This window comes from Haliaeetus albicilla, chromosome 2 (assembly GCF_947461875.1).
Source record: "Haliaeetus albicilla chromosome 2, bHalAlb1.1, whole genome shotgun sequence".
Lineage (NCBI taxonomy): Eukaryota > Metazoa > Chordata > Aves > Accipitriformes > Accipitridae > Haliaeetus > Haliaeetus albicilla.
In genome coordinates this window covers 19,624,865-19,651,800 of record NC_091484.1, presented here as the reverse complement: position 1 = coordinate 19,651,800, position 26,936 = coordinate 19,624,865, and the positions used below count along the sequence as shown (strand labels likewise).

At 40.1% G+C, this 26,936-nt stretch overlaps 1 protein-coding gene across 1 annotated transcript; it reads right to left on the bottom strand.

Moving 5' to 3' along the window:
• Positions 1 to 992: 992 nt before the first annotated feature.
• Positions 993 to 26,928, bottom strand: PIK3R4 (phosphoinositide-3-kinase regulatory subunit 4). Its single transcript, XM_069808970.1, has 20 exons — positions 26,792 to 26,928; positions 25,775 to 26,559; positions 24,293 to 24,426; positions 23,541 to 24,123; positions 21,146 to 21,280; positions 19,017 to 19,238; positions 16,412 to 16,585; positions 15,166 to 15,311; positions 14,500 to 14,703; positions 13,450 to 13,651; positions 11,678 to 11,877; positions 10,524 to 10,734; positions 8,446 to 8,611; positions 7,574 to 7,738; positions 6,174 to 6,385; positions 5,774 to 5,905; positions 4,283 to 4,383; positions 3,094 to 3,182; positions 2,559 to 2,667; positions 993 to 1,606 (listed from the first exon to the last, which is right to left on the bottom strand). Exons 2-20 carry the CDS (start codon positions 26,502 to 26,504, stop codon positions 1,436 to 1,438), a joined length of 4,086 nt encoding a protein of 1,361 aa, XP_069665071.1. The 5' UTR covers positions 26,505 to 26,559; positions 26,792 to 26,928; the 3' UTR covers positions 993 to 1,435.
• Between the last annotated feature and the right edge of the window lie 8 nt (positions 26,929 to 26,936).

Here is a 26,936-nt window from a genome sequence, read left to right as displayed (position 1 = left end):
TTTTCCTTGCTACTCTGCAATACAAGTGGACTGAGAAAACCTACCTCATTACCGAGTTCATACAAGATAAAGAGGCAAAATATTTAATCTCATATGCAGTATCAGCTCCCCTATACAAGCAAAGAAAAAACTTCGTGTAGCACAACAGAGAGCAGAAAGGTGTGCATAGAAATGTCACACTGTTCTTGAGCTCACTTCCTCTTTTTAACATGTTAAAACTTCAGGCAACTTCTGCCTGCTGCACTAAATTATCCAAGTAATGCAGTCTCTAACAAAAAGCAGGTAGAGTCTCTAAAAGCAGTCATCCTTAGTTAAGTTTCTTTCTCCAGTGAATTCTGAGACTCTTTTTAAACAAGTCATGTATTTCTTGCATTGTCTTTTCATTGAACCCAATTCACAAGAGCATTCCCTGCTTCCAGTAGACACTCTGCAGAGCAGCAGGCTTCTATTTGTTTCCAGCCATGCTCAAAAATTGTTTGTCAAATTAGTGCTGTTTGTTGCCAGTGACCTTCTGAGTCCATCCCTGGAGAGGGGGTGAATCACCTGTTTTAGGCGTAAATAACCTTCTGTCCCTGTAAAGCAGAAACTGGAAATGCAGGTAAAGAATGAGTTACCTCATAGGATAAAGCTTAAGACAGGGAGACTGAAAAGCTGGATCAGACAGTAGAAGACTGGTGAGAAAGGTCACTGCTCCTGTCTGACCTCCAGAACTGCCTCCTGAAACCTTGTGTTTTGGCTATTTCTGATATCCATACTGAATGATAGAGAACACCATCCTAGTGGTGCTGTTCTAGGCTCCCACCACAGCAGAGCTTAGCATTAGACTCAAGTCAAAAGCAAGGTGGATACAAGGCACAAAGTACAGTTGAGGATCTGACACAAGGTTAAGCTGATCTCAAACTACAATTAACAGCCCAATGGCTCTGGCAGCTGAGACTACAGAATCACTGCAGAGGAACAATGCATTTAAAGAGACCCAAGTACCAAACAGGGAAGCTCAAGTGGACTTTATTATAGTTATTAGAATGTACAGGCACATTAGTACACTGATTCTTATTTCATTTCTCAAATTCAACATAGGGGCAGCTAGATACTGAAGTACTTGGACCAGCTCTTTGCTTTTTGCACATTTAGAATGTGTAATGTGGAACGTCTTTAAATCATTTTCTGAAATATCCTTGAAGAACAATGTAGGCAAAACCAGGCTAAACAATTTCTTCATAGACTGCTTGGTATTTCAAGGAAATGCTGTAGATACCAAACATCTTTAATAAAAGAAATGATTAAGAACTGCTAACAGAGTGATAGGATACAGATAACCTTTATAGTCTTTAAAGTCCATTCTACTCCATGATCTGGAAAGAGTCCTTGAAATTTTTATTATAATACTATTTCTTTATTACAAACATTTACATACTATATATTAGTACAACTTTTATTTCCACACTTTAACAATTCCATCCCTTGATGCAGTTACTATAAACCCTTGTGTGGTCTGGAAAGTTGCGATATCTGTGATAATATCATGATGTCCAACGGGCAGAGACTCTGGACCCTTCCGAGGGGTCTCATCGGTAGGACCCAGTTTTTGCTTGTTTTGAATTTCCTGTACAAAGTAAGAAATATTATTTACACAAAGGTAAGCATTTGAAAAGGGCAATTATCACACATACTAGGTTGCAAAAAGATCAAAAAACCTCTTAAAACAAACAAATAAAGAAACAAACAAACCCAACCCAAAATCTCCCACCCTTTGATGGTTTTCTTAGAATTACTCCTTGATTCATTTCTTTTCATCATACACAACCTAAGTCTTAATCTGAACTGACATTATAGCTTTCTGACTAGGAAAAGAATGTTTTTTCCTCATATTTATTTCAATGACACTAACTACTAAGATTTGATAGTCCTTTGGGGAATAGGGAGGGAAGCTACAGCAACACATACATCTTAGCTTTCCACGGTTCTAAAAACTATTTCAATAGCATGAATATAATTAAGAACTTCACAGGAAACACTCAAATATCATGGTGCACAGGTAGACCCTCACTGACTTGGACTTTTTTTTTTTTTAACAGTCACCTTTGAAGTAGTATTCATTCAATTGCACTGAAACAAAACACTGTGCAAACAACTAGTAACAATGTCAGTTCCAAAAGTCACTCTGAAGGATGTAATAAAAACTGCAGAGTTCTGCTACCATATTATTTTGGTCCCAATATGTCTCACAATGCCTTGCTAAGATACTACACAAAAGACATTCCAAAGACTTAATCAAAATCAAAAGTGTTAAGACACTAGATTTCAATATCCCAAAAGAAATGTGACTCTGGCTTCTGCATGTTAAGTATTACTTGGTAAGCCTAATTCTGTCAAAAACAACTGATTTTTTTCTTTTAAAATAACTTCTTCCTAACTGCCTGAAAATGCAATGCTGACACCATCCATAAAAGGTAAGAGTGAGATAGTTATAATTAAAGCCATCATGCAATTAATGTAACCCACAGCACCATCCAAAATGCAAGCAGAATAGGTGCCTATCAAACACAGCAAAATACCTGAACCACCTCTGTGCCCTCAATTATCTTCCTGTAGTAGGAAACAGATGGACAATTAGGACTTCCGGCAACAACATACGATCTCTCAGGGTAGGCTAGATCCCAAAACCTAAACACAAACAAACAAAATCAAGTTGAGATGTTAAATTTTATCACCTTAATACAGCTGTTTAAAAGCTGTCTTGCTCTTACAACGAAAATGAGTGGGCACTCATTCTTTCTACACATAGCGGAAGAGAGTGATACAGAGAAATCAGTCATATCAAGCTTACACAAGTTATTGTTTTGTTTCTTGTCACGCAGCCTATCAAGAACTTTACAGAAGGGTACACATTGTGTTTCAGAGAAGCACCGAGTTTTGCACTATTTTTGCTGAGAACAATTCTCTCATCTCACTGATGCTTACTCACAAACACATCTTCAGCATTATTGTTTTGACTTCTTGGAGCTTACTTAAGCAATACTTGGCAAAATTTAGTACACCAGCAGGGGTAGAGGGGAAGGTGTAAAACAAAAACATTGTTGGTTTTATTACCTTATTTTCATGTCTGAGCCTGCTGTCAGTAATATGGGATTACCAGATGCTGGACTACAGTATATTCCATGGATGCTGTGAGGAGAAGGCTGGTAGGGAAAAGGGATATATAAAAATAAATTATCACCAATAGCTGTTGCCACGCTTCACAAAGAGAGTGCATTCTTTACCACATTCATCCACCCATCCCTCCACCCAATTTTCAAATGTTTCTGACAATGTCAAATTAGTTTGTTAGCAGGTCACATCTTAATATATTAAGACAAATTGCTTCCTTTTATTCGTTATGTTTCACAGAGCAATGCAACAGATATAAGTCTGCATAATGCCTTTTTGGTATCTTGGAAATTACATTCTCAGTGATGGCAAGTGAGAGAGATTGTTTCTAACAGAATCAGGCAGGCATATCATGCTGAAAAGCATGCTCAAGTTTTTATACTACGAAGGCATTAAGGGACAGACATGTAACAGAAACCTAGCCTGAATCACAAGTTCCCTGTGTGTGAAGTCTGTGACCAAAATGAACTGAACATGCAATCTTTGTAGCACGTACAAATTCAAGTTTAGATAGATTCCAGATCCGCATTTACAACATTTATAGAAACAGCTGTGGTTATTTTTGTGTATATATTTGTGTTTTAAGAAAGATATCCCAGATTGCTCCTTCCCCAATTAACTCCTTGAAGAGGAGGAACTTCATGCTTTAAACTAACAGCTGAGTGTAGTAATGGCATTATATTACAGAAAGAACATGCAAAAAAGCAGATGCTTATTGAAGTATGCACAAACCCAGAAACAACAAGTAAAAGTAAGTACAAGATGCCATACCATGAATTTTGCCTTTGCCATAATCATTACAGGCTTGACCAGCTCACTGGTTTTCTATAGGAACGTGACTGGCTATAGCGAGTGAGTGTTACAAGTACATTCCAGAGATGGAAAGATACCAATGAAGATTCAGGTTACAGTGCTGTTTTACAAAGGGGATTTAACTTTGACAGCAAAACAATTATGGTGCCAAAATAAATCCCAGGGCAAGTTCCTGGTGCCAAACTGGCAAGGCCATAGAGACAGGTAACTATACTGACGCAGAGCATGGAGTCTGAGGTTGTTCTAGCCCCAGCTCCAGAACAGAAACAGGAGGAGGAAAAAAAAACCAAAAAAAACCCCCCAAACCCCATGACCAGACCTGCAGTTCTGAAAGAGGAGGTGCACTGCTGGCCCACAAAGTGAAGCGTCGATCGCCAGTTTCCATATCCCACATGGAGACTTCATTATTGCCTTGAACAGCTATAGGAAAGATATTTCCAATGCAAAAAAAATATAAAACAGGTCAGTTGGCTCTCGATACCTGCGTTCTACTGACATGATACAGAGGGTATGATATAGAGAGACTCTCCACTTGCTCTCTGCAGCATTTGTGTTAGTCTTGCTTTAGCAGTAAAGCCATGCATGTGTTTTGTTGGTTTTACTGCTTAGTGAAGCTTCCCTAGAGTGAAAGTGCCTCATTTAAGAGAGCTTAAATGAAACCTGCTTTAATCTTCAACCCTTTTTAAAAGGTATTAAAACCTCAGTTTCCTCCCTAGAAAACTTCTCACCCTTCTTGGAGAAGGATGGATGGTCTGTTCAGCATGGTCATCAGGGACTTCGGAGATTACTCCTGAGCAGGTAAGAGCAATCCAAAGTTACAGAGTTCAGCAACTACAATGATGTTCCACACTCTTGTTTAGTGTGGACAGGCAAAGAATTCTGTTCAAGTGATTGTTTACATGTCTGGCAGCAACCTAGCAGGCAAGGACTTTTAAATAGTATTCCAAAGTGATGAACTTTGGCACTTATTTATTCTTTAGCAGGGAAGAAAAACTAGAAAGTACAGAGAAGCTTGCTTTATTTGCGTATTTTTTCAATAATTTTTTTTTATCTCCCAGGGTGGTTAATAACTAAAATAAGAAGTGAAGCCTAAGAAGGAAGTAAAATATGAAACTCAAATTACTCTTGTTTTACAGCAACTTTATCAATTTTGTTATTGTAGGATTAGTTTAAGCTACTTGTCCATTTCAGAATGTGTTCCTGACACAAACACTTAAAAGTATAAGACAGCGCTACATGCAGTGAGGACAAAGCCGCTGTGAGTGTACCAGATGAGGAATCTTGGGAGATTTTTGAAAGCTTTAACCCATGACACAGCTGGGTTAGATTCAAGTGGGAAATGGAACAGGACAACCTTTCAGTGTTTGCTCTACACAGGCACTGAAAGCAGTGGCAGAATTCCCATCAACTTCAATGTATGTCACGATTTTGGGTTTTGTCTTTTATAAAATTTTGTCCTTAAAAAGTGATGTGGTAGACAGCACACAGGGAGGGACCCTCATGAGAACTGTAACGCCCAGAAGATGAGAATTGTAAAGGCTGTCTGTCATTTTCATAACGGCTTAACACTATTTTTTTCCCCCCTTCCCTTTCTCTCTCTAATTTCAAAAAGCCAGGAAGAGCACAGTGGCAGAACACAACTATGAACCTTCCCTTTTTCCTCTCCCCAAGCAAAGCACAAGAAAAACTACAAGGAAGGAAAAAAACCAAAACCCACAACTCCCCCCAGGGCCTGAAGCAGAAGCTGAAACAGAAGCTGCTTTAATCACAATCTCTGGCAACTGTGAGGTAAGTTTAAGACATCTTTTACCTGCAATTACCCAGGACTGATAGACAGGATGCATGAGCAGGCGTCTGATTCTGGCCTTGGAAGGATGAGAATGGCTGGAGATAGGCAACTGAAACCTCATGTCCCAGCATGCCATAGTACCATTGCTTGTTCCTGGTGAGAGAAAGCTTCCCATAGTCAGAGGAATAAATACATGGGGGTTTTGCCCATATCCTTGTACTCTGTTCCTAGCAAGGTGGCTTCAGCCTCAAATACTTAGAGGGCAGAATACCTCCCACAAATAGATCAGGAGGTATTTCTCTCCTCTTGTTTGAGAAAAGCACATTCTAGTTGAATCAGATCAAGCAAAAGCTTGAGCTATAGTTGTTGTAAAGAAAAACCAGAAGAGATAAAGAGAAGCTACCAAGAAATATAGGCTTACCAATACAGAGCCAGCATTGGTGTATATCCACAGCAAATGAAGTTATGAGGCCTAACTTCAAATCATGTTTCAGTGTCCAAGCATTGCTGCTAGACCGCAAGTCCCATCCAACTAGAGATCCATTAACTGTACCATAAGCCAGTACTGACTGGGCTCCTGAATTGAAGTGATGCATATCTACCACACAGCCATCATCCTTCAGATCTAAGGACCTGGGTTAAAAGAATAAACTACTTTAGAAACAGATATGATTGCCTGCAAGTTTAAGACTCCTTCCAATAGCTAATGCTGAATAGCATTTTCCTCTTCAGGTCACTTCTCAAGGCATTTGCCAGAAACAACTTTCCAATTTTAGTACAACAGACGCTTATGCTTTCTCAAGCCTTTAGGCTGATAGGGCCTACAAGCCTTCTACAGGCTATTAAAATGCTGTCAGCAGCTCTTTACAAACATAAACATAGCTCTGTGCTCTGGGTGTCTCAAGTGTGTTTGATATTTCTCTCCCATTCATACTTCATGTTTATCAGATATTCATCTACCCAGAGTTTACAGGCAGGAACACCCCTCTCCATGTTACACTGCCAGCACTGTCATCAATCACTTACTGTGTGCGCAAATGGACACCTTCTTCAGGCACAAATGCAGTGTATAGCAAAAAGAAAAATCTAGTTTGTAGCTTCAGTCTCCATTAGATTTGGCTTATTTAATTTCTGAACTTAACCCCAAATAAAAGAGAACATTTGAGACAGATACCTTACTTTTACTTTAGACAGAAAAGAGGTCTTTGAGATGGTTGCTAGATTTGCTGGGGCCTGGACATGTCCCTCACTCAAGCTGGAAGATTAAGTTGTTGAATCTGTGCTAAATATTCAAAAACTGCTCATATGGAGAGAGGTAAGAAAAAGCTAAATCACCCCCAAAGACTCCCCTAAATAGTATCCCATCCCCCGTATCTTTGCCACCTTACTCACATGAAAAGCCTGAGAGAAAAAAATTGCAGGTCTGAGGCCAAACCACATGTTGTACATTTGTAAACATTTATCTAATGACCTGTAAAAGAACCTCCAAAATTACCTTATAAGTATTAACGTTGTAACAGAGGAGGCAATAAACTACCTATTCCAGTGCATAAATAAAAGAACTATTCAGACTGACTATTTCAAGCTTATAATGAGTCCAGTGACACCAGAGGCACCAATAACCTAGAGCTATGATTTCTCAGTCCTGCACAGTTGCCTTTCAACCTTTCTTTATGAAGCAGGATAAGGTCATGGAGTACAGCCTTCCAATACAGCCTGGGCTCAGCCAGCAGGAAGCCTAGAGCATATCAAGCAATCTAATCGAGGAACATAGTAACAGCTTGAGATCTGTGGTGAGATTTAACCGCTCTAAGTACATACCTGCTTTGTATTGGATGAATTTTAGGAGATTTAGGGAGCTTTGAAGCTTCAATACCAAGAAGCTGGATGGCACCATTATCCGAAGCTATAGCCAAGTAATGGGAGCCTTGGCAGAATGTAAGTGTCTTTACATGTCCTCCAATCCGAGAGTATGTCAAAATTGATCTAAACAGTACAGAGGGAGAGAGAGAGAAGGAGAGGAAAAAAAAGGAAATTTTTTTTGTCCCACTTTAAAAAAAAAAAAAAAAAGAAAAAAAAATTACTTCTCTCAAACACCTACTTAAGCCCAATGGCTCTTGAGAGTGCTCTGAAAATAACATTTTATAAGTGTTCCAAAATCAGAAAGCAACAAAGCCTGTGTTGCCTCTTCAAGCTTAACTCTCCATCTTTGAACGTCTAGGTTATGACAGTCTCCAACTGCAGAAGCATACATCTGTTTACCAGTAAAATAAAAGCCTAACCTAGATCTATATCGAAGTAGCATACCATACCACCTGTGTTTCAACCAGCAATACAGCTTTCCTGCATCAAGTATCAGTGGATGAGACAGTTAAACATAAAGTTAATTTGTTCCAAAAAACTCAGATGGCTTTAAACAGCAGCACCAGAATATATTTATGTATGTATAGAAATGAAACCAAAAAGCCTGTAAATACAACTGTGAAGCAATCCCTTTGCATTTGCTAGCATTTTTTTTCTTTTATTAACTAATTGAAACAGCAACCTAATATTTTATAGCTGCATGTGCAAGGAACACCAGTATATTTCATTACTGATATCTCCAGCACAAGTGATTCATATTTTGCTCCCCACTCTACTTTATTTTGCACTCTAGAATAGCAGCCCCCAAATCCCACAAGTTTTAAAGCTACCTGGTTGTAGTGGTTTTTCCTTCCATTTTTTGGCCGTTCCAGATTTTCACTGTGCCATCATTTGAGCAGGTGGCAAAAATGGAGTGTTCATCAGAGACCCGAATACGGTTCACCGCAGACTTGTGTTCATGAAGGTGAGCTACCAACAATCCTTTGGGATGCCATCCTACAAGGAAAAACAAAACCATAAATTTTGGTGTTGATTTCATAAGTTAATTAGGAACATGAAAATCTCCCTGATCCCATCCACCAACAGCTATAACATGATATAGTCATTACAGCTGCAAAGCATGGAAGGCACTGGAAACAGAGCTAAGGCATTTTAAATATTAAAGGCAAAAGCCCATTTGTCCAACTCTAAGCTAAACCCTCTTGGCAGATCTGGGTAAGGGTTCCATGTACACTCAGTGAAATCACAAAGAGCCCTTCTATGTAGCCTTTGTACAGATACCAGCATGCAGACTGCTGTGCTGCAAATGGCAATCCCATATATGCCCAAAATGCACATAACGAGCAACACGTTTGAACAGACTTAAGCTCCTAGATTGTCTGTAGAGTGCTTGAACTGACAGGCTCAGTGTTGCACTACATGCTCCACTGTCAGCCTTACATACCTAGTAAAATGAAGTAACAGCTCTTCTAAATCCCAGAGAAAATTTACTTCAGTCCTTCAAAAAGAAATTGAGGAGTTGAGCTGCCATGAAATAACTCTGGCCAAGAAATTGCCCACATTTGTGTGATGTTTCCTCCTCTGAAATAAGCAATGCAGAAGTATCTGGCTGCACTTCTAACAGGCATCTACTTTAGCAAAGGATTAACAGCAGATGATGATAGTGAAGGACAGACCACAGCAAATTTCAGAATAAGACACAAATTTTAAATAAGAACATTCTTCTGGCACACACTTGCATGGCAGAGCAGGTCAGCTGCTTCTATTGAGACGTGTTATTTCATAGGTTGTAAAACTCTCTTCAGAAGACAAACATGTGGCTTAGCCAGTCAAAGTTAGCTATGTTCGAACACTATCTGGTTGGAGTATTTTCCTGATGATTTTCTACTACTTCCCTTGACACAGCAGCTGTATACACCCAGATATGTATGTTTAATGCTAGGTTTCCCAAAAGACTTTAGCATCACTGTGTTGATTACTACAAGCCTAGCTGGTACAGACTCTGCTGTCAACATCTGGAGTTTAAGCACATGAACACCTATTAGTATAGGCCACTTAAAAACCTCCATATGGGTTACCCAGCAACAAGAACATGGAGTGGAGAACACCAGCAGAAAATGCTGAGGACTAATCTGAGTAACCCCCAATCTCAGTTTGGAGCTTCAAAATTTCAATTGTGGCCACAGGAAGATGACTGTGATTTAAAGTTGTACATATTCTCCCAGAGTGGCTGCCAGAGCCCTAATTAGCAGAACCTGAGTGTTGCTACCAGGGAAGAACAAGGAGGAACAAGAGGTAAAATGTCTCTCCTTCCCTTCTGAAAGCAACAATGTAGTATGAGAATACACATCTCCTCTATGGCTGGGCACTGTGTCACTGTCACCACTGCTGGTTGGGACAGGCTCCTTTGTAAACAAGGGCAGCTCAAACAGCCCACCCCAGTATGCGTGCCACTGGGTAAGAAAACCTGGCCAAGAGGTTACAACACTCACAGGATGCCTGAAAATCTGGAGCCACCCCAGACAAAACACATTTCCCAAGTGTTTCTCCCCTTGCCCAAATCAAGCTACAGGCTGTTACAGGATGGCAAGTTATCTGGCATATACAGCAGACCCAACAAACAACCCACTTCAGAAAACTGACTGGAACAGAGTGCACAACCTGGGCTTCAGACCAGTGGTTTGGGTCAGTTACTGCAAAGGTCAAGATCTAGGTTCCAGACCCTCTTTCATAGGTCATGCATGTATTTTGCCAAACAGATGTTCTGCATAGCAGGCACGTTTCGTAAACTAATAATTTCCTCTTTTCCTCATCTTTTGCACTTTTTCCTTGACACAATGATGTTTTGACTCAAATGATTTTTTTTTTTTTTTTTTTTGTATAATAACTTCAGTGGCCTGTGATTTACCTGGAGGTGGGGGCTTGCTCTCCCACTCAGCATTCTCCATCATCTGTTTGGCAAGTCTCTCTGCATTACACTGTTCTCGCTTCTGCTGGATCAACTGCTGAAGTTCAGTTTTGCAAGTGGTGATGCGTAACTGGTGTGCAGATGGGGATGCTGTACTGCTCAGTACCTGCATGGTCAGTTTCCTGGGTTGAAAAACTGTTCCATCAGATGCCTGTAAGAGATAAGCACTTAAAAATATATGCCTTACATTCCACACACAGATAAATCCTGCTCTTAAGATTACTGGATCACACTGAAGAAAAGTAGAAAAAATCTTTTTTATTGAATCAATTAGCAATGAATTAGCATTTTAAAAATTTCATGCTTGCATGAAAACAATTAAAAATAGTGAAAATTATTATTTGTAGAAAAGCTTAACCATTATTCTACCCTGTTTGCCTAGTCTGTTCTGTATTCTATTTGTAGAAACTAATGTGCCATGCACACATCTTAATGTGATTATTACAGAAGCAGTTATTGCCCTCAAGACTGACAGAATTACAGGTTAGGTCTTGAACAATCCTTTGTTTATATTGGGCTTCAAAATAAAAGTGTGAAGCATTTCCCTGTAGCAGCTAGCAGAAGTTAATCTCCAACTAGAAACCAAACAGAAAACAGTGTTCAGTGTCAAGAGATGACTCCACAGCCTGTAGGGCTCTCAGTCCATCCTTCTGTAGCCAGTACTAAGTGTTACAGGTACGGGATGCCTAAATGCAGCTATGATGTGATACACCAGTTCCAAGTTAAAATCATGACAGCTCTTCTCTTCCCACATGTATCAGGGCATGCAATTTGAGGAAAAGTCTTCCCTGCCAGAACAGCTTACCTAATAAGCGGCTAATCCACAAAGCCCCATCACTTCATGCAAGGCATCTATTTGTTAGTGAAGCTCTTCTGTTCAAGTGACCAAACTTATTTCCATCCTCTCTCAATCGCTATTTTAAAAATAAGAACTTGAAAGTCAGCTACTCTGCTGGAGAAGACGCCAGGGAATAGTACCAGTGTAAAATAACCTCCAAAGAAAAGAAACCACCACATCCCTGTAGTACCACTTGGCTCTAAAACAATTGAATCATTTCAGTTTAAGTTGCAAAGATAGTATGTTTCAGCAATACCTGTGGGGAGGACGACAAAGTGGCACAAATGCCAGCTGAGGACTCTGAACGAAGTGGTTTCCCAGCCTGGATGGCTTCAGGATCAGTAGTTTGCCCATGTCCTTTGGGTACTGGCTGGGAGATGTTAGTTGGTTCCAGGGACCCAAACATGCTTTTCCATTCTTCATTTACATTTGAATCTTGCTTTACATGTTTTCTAGCTATAAGCAATCAGCAGGGAGGAGGAGGGAGAGGAAAAAAAACATAATCATGACAACATTCACTCAGGCTGGTCATTACTTTCAGACTACATGCGAGTCCAATGTTTACGTGCCAATTTTTTTATTTATAAAGTTAATAGAGAAAAACATAATGCTAGGTTGTTTAAGCCTGCTGACAGGGATTTATGAGGCAAACAGAACACACATGGAAAGCGCTCTGTTTATAACCTTCTTAATCCTACAGTTGACTTATGCACTAAATCATTCCAGTATGGGGAAATTTTTGCATCTAGAAGGCTGCAGGATTAGACTCCACAGGACAATTTTTTCTTATGAGAGTTACTCCATTACTGGCATAAGACGGGTAAATTTGTAACAGCACAGTATGCAAATCATTGTCAGTGTCAAATACAATCAGTTTTCCATCACAATCACAACATCACCTGTAGATTCAAGAATGTTATCTGTAAATAGGAAATTTATTTATTTTCAGCATTCCTCTGGAGTCACTTAAAACTGTAAAATATAGAAAGCAAAATGAAAACATAGGGAAAATTAAATTTGGACAAAGTCAGTGAAGAAGTTAAAAGCATGAAGACTTTGCAGGTGACGGTCTGGGGTGAAGTCAATCAGTTCAAATACAGATTCATATACTAACTTTTAAATCCTGTCTACTCCTCACTCCACAGGATGCAAAAACCTGAAAAATCCTGTACTTAAGTACTTTCCTTTAAAATGATACGCAAAACAATTGTGAATTAGCATCTTAAGTCTGTAAATAAGATGGCAATAGCTATCTGGTTTGCAGATATTTCTGTATTTTTAAATCTGAAAACACAGAACCTATCAGTGGTGTACACAGGAGAGCCTTACAATCTTGACAGACAAAAGAGGAAGCTCACTGTCTGGAAGAGAAGAATTTTGAGGATACAGAGAACTGGAATAGAGTTAGCAGCAAGTGGATTTCAAAGCTGAACAAGGAAATATAAGAAGTTTTTCAAGCTGAAAGAGGAGCAGGCAACAAAGTAAAATGGGTGTGGATGAGCAGCTAAAGAACCCTAAGGTCAAAAAGCACGTACTTGGTGGGTGAGCAACAGTTGGCACTCCTCAGTGCCAGCCTGTTTCAGCATCACACCTAGGCCTCAGTTTTCTCCAGGCTATCTCATGAAAACATCCTGGATTTTCACAGTTAGAGAGCTCATCACTTCTTGAGAAGAAACAGAGATAGCAGAAATGTAACCTTCATAATTTACACTGTTACTATGGGTCACTACAGTCCTGTTTGTCACAATCAGCTAAACATCCTATGCATATTACTACTACAAATGCAGTCAAACTAATTCAAATACTCTCAGGGGCAAAATATCCCCATCTTTCACTGATCCAGAGAGCATTTCAGCACCTCACATTTCAAACAGCAGCAGTAATTTTCTTACTGCAAATTCAGCGAGGATGGTGATATTTATGTAGGCTGAATTACTGAGAACACTTGCTGAGTAAATTAAAGACTTAATTCTCTGACCCTGAAAGAAAGGCTATACTTTAGCTATACAGACCACAACATATACCAACCACGTTTGTCGTCAGACTCCTGCTTTGTTTTAACAAGATCCACTTGTCTCCCAGTTATTCCCAGAGCTGACAAGTCAATCACCCCTTTCTGACTGCTGTCATGCAGGTGGCTCTGATCCACTATATTGGCTTTAGCTTTATTTGATTTTAACATAAAGTCCTTCAGTGCTATCAGTTTGTCTTCTTCCTCCTCAGTCATCCCCTATAGAATAAAAGAAAAGATATTATTATTTACTTTTGAACAAGAACATGCATCAAGGCATGAAGATGTAAGAGGCAGTAAGATTAATGACTGGCTCAGAAGTGGAAGGAGAGAGCACATGTCCAGAGTTCAAGACATCAGTCTATCACTCATATAAGACTTTGGGTAAGCTGCTGTAGTATAAGAATATCTTTCATCCTCAGGAACAGGGCTAGGAATAGTGCAAGGGCAAAACAGCATTTAATATCAGATCGCTGTCTGGTGCAATCTGCTTTGTTGCCACCTAGGCCATGCTTACAGCCCACAAGCCATAAGAAAAAAAAAGGGGGGGGGGGAGGAACCCAAACCAAACTTGACACCCCCCGCCCCTCAGCTGCAGTCCTTCCTCTTCCCAGTTCTCACTACTTTGTGTGGGTGATTCTTAGTGTTCCCTTCGTCACATACAAGCCTCAACACTTTCCAGCTCCCTTTGGCTTTTGCACTGTTACTTGCATGTCTATCTGTTCAACAAATGCGTACTCTTCTCTCCAACACAATACACAGCACATATTCTGTAACACTGATACCATCACAGATGTGTCAGAAATCTGAAACATACAACTGAAGTCTTTAAAAAGAGGATGTATTTGGGAAATCCAAATGTAAGGTTGCCCTATTTCTGGCAAATCTTTTCAGAATCTTCCTTAACTTCTGAACTCTGTCCTACAAGCATATACTGAAATCAGTGAAGTCAATGGTTTGCAGGATCAGAACCTCAGACCAGCAACTGCAAGGTTAGTGTCTGTGGAGACATACAGAGCCCAAGAATCTCGAGCCTGACTTTGAAAGTACAAATAAAAAACAATCACTTGTGAAAGTAGCTTCTTCAACAGCTGTGCAATGGCAGGGTCCTCTGGGGGTGGGCAGTCAGGGAGAGCACCATTCCTCTTCTTCTGACGCATCTGAAGGTGTCGGAAGAGGCTTGTGATATCCTTTGATCTTAAGACATAATCAAATATGGAACGGCTAACAGGCTCTTTAAGTACACTTAGCAGGACTATTTCTTTATCTATCTGCAATTCAGAAGAGAGACCAGTCAACATGGAGGAGGATGATGTCCATATAAACATGGGGAAATCTAGCAGTAAATGCTGTCATCTCATGCCTACAATGTTTGCGCTTTTTTTCCTAGCCTGAAAGTCAGTAACTGGACATCTGCAAATATTAATATAAAACACAATCTCTTCCTCTGAAGGCATGTTCTAAAAACCAGTTTCCAGCTCAGTCCTGAAGAGATGCTTTCAAACTTACAATAACAAAAAATCATGTAGGACTTAATCATGTGCAATAATTTTTGTGCCAATAATCTAGATTCTACTTCTCTCCTTTCATGAAAATAATATCTTCCTGTTTTGGTCATATCAGATTTTCTCCATTCTCTTTCCCTGTTCTTGTAGCCAGGACCACGGCCAAGACAGACTTAAGAATTATGACTAGTCAAGATATATTCACATTAGTATTATTTGAAGTCTTACCTGTATTATTGGTTGTGTGATAAAAGAATGGAGGTATGGCATTAGCTTGCAGTAGACATCAGCGATATTCAAATACTGTGCTACTACAGTGATAAATCCAACTGCACCGTAACGTATCCAAAGATTAGGATGACACAGGAAAGGTGCTGAAAGAAAATCGGGCTGTTAAAATACATCGTTCATATTAAAGAGAAGGGATCATCCTGTACATGGTGGCCTGTGATGCCATTTCCTTCCCTGAGAATTACCCCCAAACTAAGTCTTTGCTCTTGCAGAGCACCAAGGTTAAAACACTCATACTGAGAAAATTAGTTCATGGACTTCACCGTGCCTGTGCTGCTCAGCTTCCTTGCTGTTGCCAAAAAGCATATTTTTCCTATTTATTCCTTGCAATCCCTAATTGTCAACTCCAGATTTGCAAAGGAGACTAATAAAAAAATAAATCTCAACCTTACTCTGGACAATTATGGAGAATCCTAATACCAGTAATTTATTCTTTTTAAGTAAATACGTTATTCCTTCCTTCTTGCCCTCTCTTCCTTGAATAGTCACTACTTGCATTGTAAGATTATCAGACTCAGAAGTCCATCTCAATTATGTGGGTTGTAATCAAGGGACTGCATCTAGTCATGAGATGTAATCACAGATCATTTGCCCCAAATTCTGAGTGCTTTTGAAAAGCGATAACATTAGGAAGAAGCAGACTATATCTCAAAAGATCAGTTGGTATTTTCATTTCTATAAATAGCTGGCAGATCTTGGGCACATCTAAATTAAACTGATAAGCCTGATGAGGAAGGAGAAACCAACTCTGTATTCAAGGTTCTATTGAGTTAAACGGGTTTTTATGATGTTAGAAATAGGGTAAGAAAGGATCACGTATTGTCCAAAGGACTGGATTGCCCCCTTCATCAAAGGCTGATCGGTAAGAGTTTGCAATTTATGTGCCTGTTCAACTTCCAGGAGTAACCAGAAGTTTTTCTTTATAGGCAGTTGGCATGAAGAACAAGGAAAGATCTTAAAGCAGAGAGGTTTTAAACTAAGTGTTGTTTGCTGCTGTCCTATATAAAATCAGAGAAGATGCTTCCAATTTGTTCCACCAAAATTACTATTTTAGAGTTCTGAGCACTAACATGGTCCAACTAGCAATAGTTCATTAACACCATTTTGAGTAGATTCCAAAATAGTACTATAGGTTTGCATATTGGACAGCTAAGCTGACAGTGAAGCTTTATGTAGTACTTACCAATATCACAAGCAAACTCATAAATATGGGGCTTCTGCAAGAGCCCCAACTGGCACATACAAGTAAGAGCATTGAGGGCTTTATAAATGACAAACTCTTCAGCATCACTGAGACCTTGCTGAAGCAGAGGTTTCAGTATTGATGAGCTTTGCCAGCCAACATAAGCAGCAACACCTGAAACATAAAAAGAACATCTAAAAATCCAAAGCAGTACTTCCTTGTGTTTCCTCAAAGTTTAAAATTGCTATCCCACAGAGACTTCTCAAAACAGGTATTAATCAGTAGAAAAAAAAAAAAAAAGCTGCTTTTCATTCAAAGTTAGACCAATATTCAGAAAACTGTTTGATAAAAGCAGATCCCTGTATCTGCAAAGGTCCTTCCAGATGCCAGGCATAGATGTCAGCACACAGCTGGCCAGCAGAAGTCTGAAACAGGAGAGCAAAACCAGCAGTGCTCCTGATGGCAGTGCCTGCATTGGTACATGGAAAGGAAAGTGAACAACAGTGAAAGGTTCTGTTAGCAGGATTTTGTCTTTTAACTTAGCAGTGATTGTAATTTGAGTATCACTCGGACTCCTGAAAAGACTGAATGGGATACTGGACTAATTATCAGCAGAGAAAGTCTATAACATACATTCACTTAGCCACAAAGGAAAGAATCACTTATAGTCAAAAAGGAACTTTTAGAACAATCTTCTAAAACTCTTCCAGCCTGAAATGGCTGCAAGATTTGCTGTTTAGTTTACTAGTCTCAAATTGTTTGCCATCATGAAACCACCTTGACCCTAGTTTCAAAAATAAACCCAATTTTAAAATATATTTCAAAATCTTAGAAAGAAGCCAAGATCAAAAGCAAAATGAAAGTAACTCCTTTGAAGCTGCTGGACAAAAATATATCAACTGCATCGCAGTAAGAGAAACTGTTTTCCTATTCTTTTTCCTTTCCCACATGAAAACTAGCCACTGGCCATGTGAAACTGTCATCTGGAATTGCTTGTTTGGATTAGAAAATCCATCTACAATAATTAATCTCTGGCAACGTTCAGGGAGGTGGTCCTTGTTGGATTTCTGATCTTTCCTCTAGCTTTAAATCCATCAAGCTAACATTCCTTCCCACAAACAACTGGGCAGGTCCTCTGATTGTTCTCAAGAGAAAAAAATTAGTTTTTCATTGAATAGCTCAGGCTTATTGTTGCTACTGTCATATGTGGTACACAGCATAGACCGTAACTGCCTCTGCTTCTAACCCAGTTATTTGGGATTGATAAATACCAGAAAATTCAATGTCTTCCCATCAGAATCAATATGAAACATAAAATAGCTTTATCACTTTTACTCTAATAAGGTAATAATCGATATACTTGCTCATGTATTAATGCTGGGCTTTGCAACCAGTTGCTAAAAGGAAGAGAGGAATAAGGGAGAAATAGCACAGGTAAGAGAAATTCCCTCAGTGCCACTTTTACAGAAGGACATCTGCCCACAGCCACAGGCAGCAGCGCCTGCATATACTTAAACATGAGTTAGAGAGCTCAGTTTTAAAGATGTGCAAAAGCTTTAAGTAAAACAGTGTAAAACAGAAATATAAATTTTGAACTTTTTCTGTATTCTTCTGTGGAGGTTTTGAACAGATACTGGAAGAGGAGAAGTTAAAAATATAAGTTACATGTCTTGACTTTTACACTTAATTGCCTCACATCTCTCTACATGTCTTTTGCAAGAAGCCAGGATACTGTGCCTGTGCTTTAGCTACCCCACTGCTCCTTCTAAACAAATTCTGGCAAGTTATTGGCATCACATCTTGGCAGGGTTTGCCAGCTCAGCATTTTATGGCTTCCAGTCATAATGGAACATGTGCCTACCATAATGGCCCTGCTGGAAGTTTGATCATGCTTGGTTTTCTTGCCCATGTACCTGAAGTACTACTTTCCCCCCAGCTACTGCAATGGGAAAGTTTTCTTGAGCCACACATCCGGAGCACTGACTCTCAGCAATAGTCTTGTGGAATAATTTCCTACATATATGCAACATTAGATATAGTTAACAGCTGCAAGTAAGATTTTTAAAATATTTATTAAGTTTTCTGACCTGACAGGAATCTTTAAGTGAGGTTTTAAGGCACTAAAAGTTTTTTTCAAATTATAATTTTAGCCTATACCAATGCATAGTTTTCATTGTATGAACAGGTCTACTGAAGTTAATGGGACCATGCACACATGTGGCATCTACTAGACAGCTTGCAGAAATCTTAGTATTTACTTGTCATAATTTAGCTTTTTGAGTTAGTGGCTTTAGCAAAGACTCAAAAAAAATAGCATTTAAAGTTTATTTTTTACTTTAATCTAACCTAGGCTTAAATGCCTCAGTCTCATTTGTGTTAAGTATTTGGACTAAAAAAAAAATATATTTGTATTTACATTGTTTTGTCTTCACTCCCTAAGGAAACATTTACACCCAATAATTCAGCAAAGTCTTTTCCCATAAATTATAGAAATCTTTTTAAGAAAGGACTTTTATATGACTGTTAACAGTTTCCAGGATATGCAAAAATTAATTTATTTACATTATTATCTCTCTACTCTGTCTGGCTGAAACCAAACACTTACCAACAATGCTGTCAAAGAAAGCTCCTCGAAGGTGCCAGTCATTCTTATCATTTAAGAAAGTGATCATATGAGACAGAAGAACATCATTGGCTTTCTGACGTCCAAAAAAGACACAGAGACGTGTTATTCCATTTTCCATCAGTGTTTGTTTCACGATATTCTCCGGGTCACTTAGCAAAGTCACAACTTTCTGCTGGACCATTTCATGTAAGGCTTGCAACTCTGCAAGAGACAACAGGATGAACATTTAGGCTGGTGAGACACAATATATGCATGTGTACTACCTGCTGCCAAAGGAGTTACACCGATAGGTCATCCTGAAGAACACCTGACTCAGTAAGATGGGCAATGCAACAGAACCTCAACAATTCCAATGACTGGCTTACCAAAGACTTCAGACTGAGCATGAGATGGTGGCAAAGCCAAAGAGTATAGAAATATGAGACTTTCTTACCAGAGCAATATATTCTAAACTTGTCATAACTTCAACTAAGATGATCCATCTCATTATATATATAGGTGAAATGTAGATGTGAAGAAGCATCAGAATGAGTCAGCAGCAATGTTACAACAGTAAACAAAATGCTTCAAGGCAATTCTGGTTTCCTATGTTTATTTGACTGAGTTTCAAAATTTGTGAACTGACAACAGATCAGGAGTATCTTTTTAGTTAGGTAGATAGATTGGCTTCATTAAGGATACAGAGAGGAATAAACAGTACTTGAAAAAGTGAGTACTTCCAATTTCATTAAATATCAGCATTTACCCTAACAATACCGACAAAAAATTTGAAGATGACCTTGTGGCTTCTACTCCACATTGCAACAACAAAAAAATTTCTATTAAATGGAAATAATGGAATTGTTAATACACTGGCTATTACTGAAAGCCGTACAAGGGAGGTTCTCAAACAAGTAGCACAAAAATTTCAGCCACTGCTGTCCCAGGTTTGCAGGGTTGATTACCATTTGCCTGCAGTCAGAAGACCAGTTAATTTCCTTTCTATCGTGACTCTGTCTGTCAGTCACATGAGAAAAATGCCTCCTCAGTTCAAATTTCTCATGCTTAGTTTTTAAAAGGGTGAAAAAAAAAAAACCTATTCAAACTTCTTTCTTCCTTGAGTTACTTCTTTCATCTCCAATCTATTTTGAGGGATAGGGGATGGTATTTCTTAGAAATACAGCCTGTACAATGGGGCTTCCTCTCTCACTCCCCAGCAATTCTGAGCACCCCATGCCTTATGTGAAGGAACTTGAAGGGGATTTTTTTATGTTTGGTTTTGGTAGGTTTGTTTTGGTTTTTTGAAATATCATTCTGCAACTAGTTAAGAGATAATTGAAACATGGCTTTTTCCCTATCAAGTGGAGTATGTGTGGGATGTTTACCAATTATGATTAGTCACAGATTGATCTACTTAGCCCAAAAGATATATGACAGTTTTTAACCATGAACTCTTCCCAGCTTTGAAGGCTTGCCCGGCATTGTTCTGGAAATCTATGCATCGCTAAAAGGCACTGAAGCTGACACAAAGGTCACTTATTACCATCCCTCCTTCCCAAGGGAAAGAAAAATAAAAGCCATCCTTAGGATTTTAACTCCTTCTCTGTGCAACAGTTACAATAGCACAGACAGCAGTGTTACTGCCCACTGGCATCCATAGATTCAGCATCTTCAGGCAAAAAGATAGACAAGAATTGCCAGGCATAGGAACAGAAGGAAGAACAACTGAAAAATACAGTACTATGACTATGCTAGAATTAGACAGGTTTTTCAAAGCTAACACTGCCTGCTGCTTCAATGGAAGTGGTATTTGGAATACAGACGTTTTTGCAGCTGACTTGTTCATGAGACTGTGAGTGAAGCTGGATATGCAGCCAGCATCAGTTATACCTGGAGAACTTCTGAAGAAGAAAAGTGTGCTCATTTATATACTTGTCTTTCACAATGTTCAGAACAGAGGTATCTTTCTGCATTAAGCAGTAACACACACGCTTTGGGGCTGGTAGAGGCAAAGCATTCTTCTTCATCTCTTTAAGCTTAGTCTTCCTATTAAATGGGAAGTGCTAACTAGGAGCTTTTGGCCATGATCTGCTATTATAAGCAGGCAAGGTAGGTAGAAGTGACATTACCTGTGTCATAGTTATCACTAGGGTGAGACGTTTCATCCATTTCTTCACCATTTGGTTCATTTTCCATGTTCAGATTTTTCAGCTGTACTAACTCCAGAAATCTCAGAGCTGTTTCTGCCAACAATGCTATGTTTTCTGCAAAGGAAAATATTTTGGTTATGAATTGTTCTACTTGGCCAATTTACATCAGTCTGATGATCCCCCGATGAGAGATTATAACCACTTACAATACCAGTCACGATGGGCAAATGGGATTGAAATTACACAACATGCTCTGGTCAACGCATTTCTGTTGACCCGGACCCCAGCAAAGCTACCAAGTACATCAAATCACATGGTACTTTTGTCATGTAAACAAGTGAAAAAATTGTAAAGATATCAAGGTAACAAGGACTAATTTCAGCCTTCTAAAACTAGCCCTAAATGCCACCCATTAGCCTAATCTTAGGCTAATGACTAAATAACTTGATAGAACTTAAAGGCCAATCAACCTGAATTAACTAACATGCCCACATGGTAGACTGCAACAAAACAACAAAACCACCATGCCAGGATATGTATCCTAGGGAATAACAGGGTTACCCTTGAGGGCTGGATTCCACTTTTAGAACATTTGTCCCCATATCTATCCATGCCATTTGGCACCGTTCTGCACTGTCTGGAAGCTGCCGAAGCAACTCAGGCTATATTATATGGGTCAGGCCACTCCTGGCACAGGAATAATCCCATCAAGGCAGAAGTCCCACTTAAACAGCCATTCTGAGTGTCGTCCAAGACAACAGCAGCGTGCCAGTGGAGCCTCTCCACAACCCAGATCAAATCCTGTAAGTCACCAGTCTGACCACTTCCAAAAAATGTGCTATAGTAACACAAGTTAACTCAGGTAGTAGATGACCTTTAAATATATATGTATTTGAAATTTAAATTGCTTTCTTAAAAAAAAAAGCTATTTGAAATTAAGGCAATTTAATCAGACTTAACAATCTACAGTTCAAATAACCTTTCTAAATTTCAGAAAATATTCTGGCTGTACTCAGTTTGAAAATAAAGTCAAATTGCTGAACACAGAGAGAACCTTTGTGTAAGCAGATGCAACTCGACTCTACAGGTACTGAGACCTGTAGCCTTTTTGCACTTGCAGAAAAGGAGATTGCATTTTGTTTCTTCCATTTCAGCTTATTTAACAAGTTCAGCTTTATATTAGTTCGTTTAAAAATTTATTACAAATAGACTATAATGTTACAAGATTTTTTTTCTCTAATCTACAAATAAAAGGCATGAAAAAATGGTTCTTTCATAAAGCCCTAAATGTAGATCAAGGTGACCAAAAGCAATTGGTTCTATTCATTAACTATACTTTGTCTTTAATAATTATTTTATCAGCTTACTTCGTAAACAAAAGAAAAATATCACCTGAGACATTTTCAACTGAATTCTGCATTTATAACTTTAAAACAAAAACAAAACCAGCACACTTAAAAAATATCCCAGTCATAGCAAACAAGGGTACATCATAAATGGCAAATATGGGCATGACTACAAAGCTTCTTCCTGAACCAGGCAGAACTCATATCTGAATAACGTACAAAGAAACTACAGTATAAGCCAGTCCTTCCACATAGCAAATAATGTAATTTCAGCCCCTGAATATCAAATTTCATTTTGTGGGAAAATAACTCTGAAGCATAGCAACACACTGATGCTTTAAGTTAGATTCATATTTACTCAGTTCAATCAGGCCACTCTAAGCAAACAATCTGAGCTAATGAAACGTCCATTAAGACAAATTAGTAAAAGCAGCAAAGGGTAGGCAAGCTCAGAAAGCCCTGTTCACATACTTAGCTACACAAAGACTGCTTGGACGAGTACATTTCTTTGTTACTCTCTTGCTTACCCAGGGAATAAAGCCAGGGCTGCTTCCCTGAGCATGAGGCTCTGCACTCTGACCCCCGACCTTAGCTGTGGGCAGACCTGCTGTGTGCTACATCCAGGCCCTAGCCCAAAGCACAAGTATACATTCTGCAAGTTGCTTTTACATGCAGAACTACACAGAAGAATGAATGTTAATTTTAAAAAAAGTTAACTCATCTAGCAGAGAGCGAACACATTTTGTCAACTATTTAAAATGTAATTATTTACTCTGGGTACAGATCTACACTGGAAACTCATCTGTTAGTATAAGTCAACTCATTAATAATTAAGTTGCTGCCACTACCTGCACCAGTTAGCTTAAGTGAATACAGGTGTCTTTACCTGCAGTAATTTCTGAGACTTCTGGGAAGATTTACTGAAATAGAAACAGCAAGCTATGTAATGATTTTGAACAGAGAAGAAACCAGTTAAAAAAAATACAGAAAAGCCCAAGATTTGGAGTTTTGACTGGATTTCCTCTTACCAGCATACGCAAGTCTGACAATGGTGGCTTCATCCTGGGCCAAGTGTGCAATGCCTGGCAGAATGTATTCTGGGTAAATGTTAATGTCATTGCGTGGCACCTCTTTGACGAGAGCAAGAACTTTAGTTAGTGTCCTCACAGATTCTGCCCTCACCCTGGGCACAGAGTCGTTGCTGAAATGTAACAGATAAGGAGTAATACGATCCAGAAGAATCTCTACACTTAATCTTGGTGCTAAATGAAGAATCAGTTCCAAAGCAGCCAGTTTTGAATCACAGTATTTGAGAGTCTGTAAACAGGAAGTTATCATAGACACTAGAATAACCAGCCCATTCTCTTTTGTCTCTCCCTCGGCTTTCTCTGTGCGATCATGCCCACAGAGATTGTGAATGATGTTGTCCAGATCTTTACGTATGACCAATATACGTTCATCTGCTGATACAAACGTTTCCTTGGCAAACTGGGCCATGTAAGGCTGAAGGAAAGTGTAAAATATTTCAGGAAATGCATTGTTACGTTGCTGTTTCAAATAATCTTCAGCTGCTAAGCGTTTATCTGGCTCACGATGGACCATCTGAGTGACCTTGAGAAAGGCAGAAGTAGGAGGGAGTGGGAGAGAAAGATTAAAGGTTTAGACATTTGTAATACAAAAAAAAAAACCAACCCAAACAATAAGCAATTTGTCACCAAAGTAGGTGAAATAAACTACAAACACATCACACAAATGGTTCTAATGCTGTAGTCATCCTTACCAGTTCTCTGATACTACAATCTTCAATTTTGTTTAGGACTTGATCAGGGGAAAAGAGGCCATTTCTGTAAGCCAAAAGCTGAGATAAATCAAACAAGGGTACACCTTCTGTGAAGAGCTCTGCTATTACACAGCCTGGGGAACAACAACAACAACAAAATTTCAAAGATGTCAGAGGATTATAAACAGACACTTTAACTTTTCTTTCTATATGCAGGCAAGAACAAACCCTATGCAACTCATAGCTTGATTAAGAATGAGGCAAATGAGTTGCCAAATTAACTTGTGGAAAGGAGAAAGCTTCTCAAGCTCCAAAAACTGGCTTTTACACTTGATGCCTGAAATATCTCCCAAGTATTTTATTTCAAACATGCCAACAGCAGAGAAGTTTGCAACTAGGAAGCATGAGGTAGTCACTTCATCCACCTGCCAGCTGGAAAATACACCACCAGAAAAGGAACCCACATCACTCTCACGTGGAAGAGTGCCCGCAAGTCAGCATGGATGGGGCAGTAGGTCAAAACTAAGCAGCCCTTTTACAAAAGGTAAAGAAATAACCTCCACTTCCACGGTGATGCTGGGAGACAGCATATATTCATTCACACAAGCTCATAAGCACAGTTGAGAAATAACGACTGAAAAACATGGCCCCCTTTGCTGTGTACATGATGTACATTCTCTTCAAAGGTCCCACTCCTGCAGTTTGCTCCCAATGGTCAGCATCTTGCTTTATCAGTGGAGTACCCTGGAAGTTTGGCTATAAGAGTAGCTTGTAAAATGAAGTAACCATTACCTTTAAATTCAAATTTTCAATCACTTAAAGAAAAAAAAAAAAGAAAAAAAAAAGGCCAAACTTATGGCTTTCAAACTGCTCAAGGCAAGCTCAAGACAAGCCCAAGACTCAAGACAGGCTCCCACAGTCGGACTCTATCAAATATTTGCAAATGGGACTATGACAGGAGCTTACTTAGTTATCCAACTTCCTGCCTGTGAAGAAAACAAAATGAGAAGGGGCTTCTAAAGCCAATATTGCCAAATTACCCTGAAAGCTGGCTCAGTCCCCAGGTCAGCTGGACCTTCAGTGAACCACTGACTAGTTCCTCCTCTTGGGTCCCATGAGGGACATGCTATGCATCCCTGGAACCTCAGCAACAAGAAGATGATGGTCTGTCGCTTGCAGAACCATCTCTTTCCCAGGACAGAGTTGAGCCATAACAGAACAGTTTGTGATTTCCCTCCTCAGATAACATGGTGATGCACTTAAGTTATGTAGCTTACTTTATTGTGTCTATACTTTTTCTGTGAATTAAGGGTTTGGGGTTGGGTCTTATGCTTAAAATATGCAAGTTTTTCCATGTGCTGTTCTCTAAGCCCACTGTAAAAAAGAGAACCAAAAAAAACCCCAAAACCCCAGATAAGCTTTTCTGCATCCTGACACACAATCATAAACCACACACTGGTCTCTCTCGATGGCTCCAAGTACCTGCAGAAAAGATATCCATTGCACGTTTTAACTCCCCTCTTGTTCGCTGATTGCTATTTGCCAAGTCTACCAATGGAGTTGAAGGGTCCCGCATATTTTCCAACTCCATAGCAAACATACTGCCATCGACAAAGCGCTCGGGAGCGATGTAACATGTTCTCCTCCGTGATGTGTCAAAGAAATAATTGAAGTCAGCAGGATTGTCTTCAGGAAGATAAGTTGGTTTAAAACTGGCAAAGTCAGTTAGAAGAACCCAGTTCCAGCTGGTCACCATGATGTTCTCTGTTTTAATGTCCCCATGGCGGACTCCAGATTTGTGCGCTTGGTCCACCGCAGTAAGGATCTGGAAAGCGATCCACCTTTTTTCAATGTTGTTCAGGAACGGCCTGGTACTAATTCGATCATACAGGTTGTCCCGTACATACTGTCTGAAAAGCATCGCAGCCTTCTCAGAGAGGGTCGCTTTCTGGAAGGGAAGGCAGTTCTGTGCCGAATGTAACCTTATTTTCAGCTCCTCCAGCTCTTGCTTGTAGCTCGTCAGGGGTAAGGTCGGATCCTGAATGGCGAACACCTTCACGACCACCAGCCCCTCCCGGTGCTTGGCTCGGGCGACCTTGAAGAAGCGGGTGCTCCCCAGGCTCTTGTCGTATTCGAAGTCGTGGATGTCTGAGAAGTAACTGTCCACCGAGAGGATCTGCGAGGGGGCGATGCCAGCCAGCTGGTTCCCCATGGCGGCACCTCCTCCCGAGAGCAGGCACCGCACCAGGGCTCTCTCCCGCGTCCGCCTGTGCAAAAACACAACACTTATTTCACACCGGCCGCAGCCACGGGTTCACTCCGCTCCCTCCCAGCCCCGCGCAGCTCATCCCCCGCTCCCCCGGGCCCCCCCGCTCCGAGCGGGCCCTGCCGCCGCGGCTCCCGCCCCTCCCCAGGCCCCGCCACCGGGGCAGCGCTGCGTGGGGCCAGGCCCAGGGTAACGGAACACCGCGCGGCGGGTCCCCCCCCCCCAACACTCACTGGCGCAGCCCGCCTGGCGCAGGCAGAGCTGGGACCCCGAGCCCCGGCGGCAGGATGAAACGAGGCGGGACTCAGGGCCGCGGAACCGGCACCGCGAGGCGGGCGGGGCAAGGGGCGGTGTCATGAGCTCACATCCTGCGCCGCT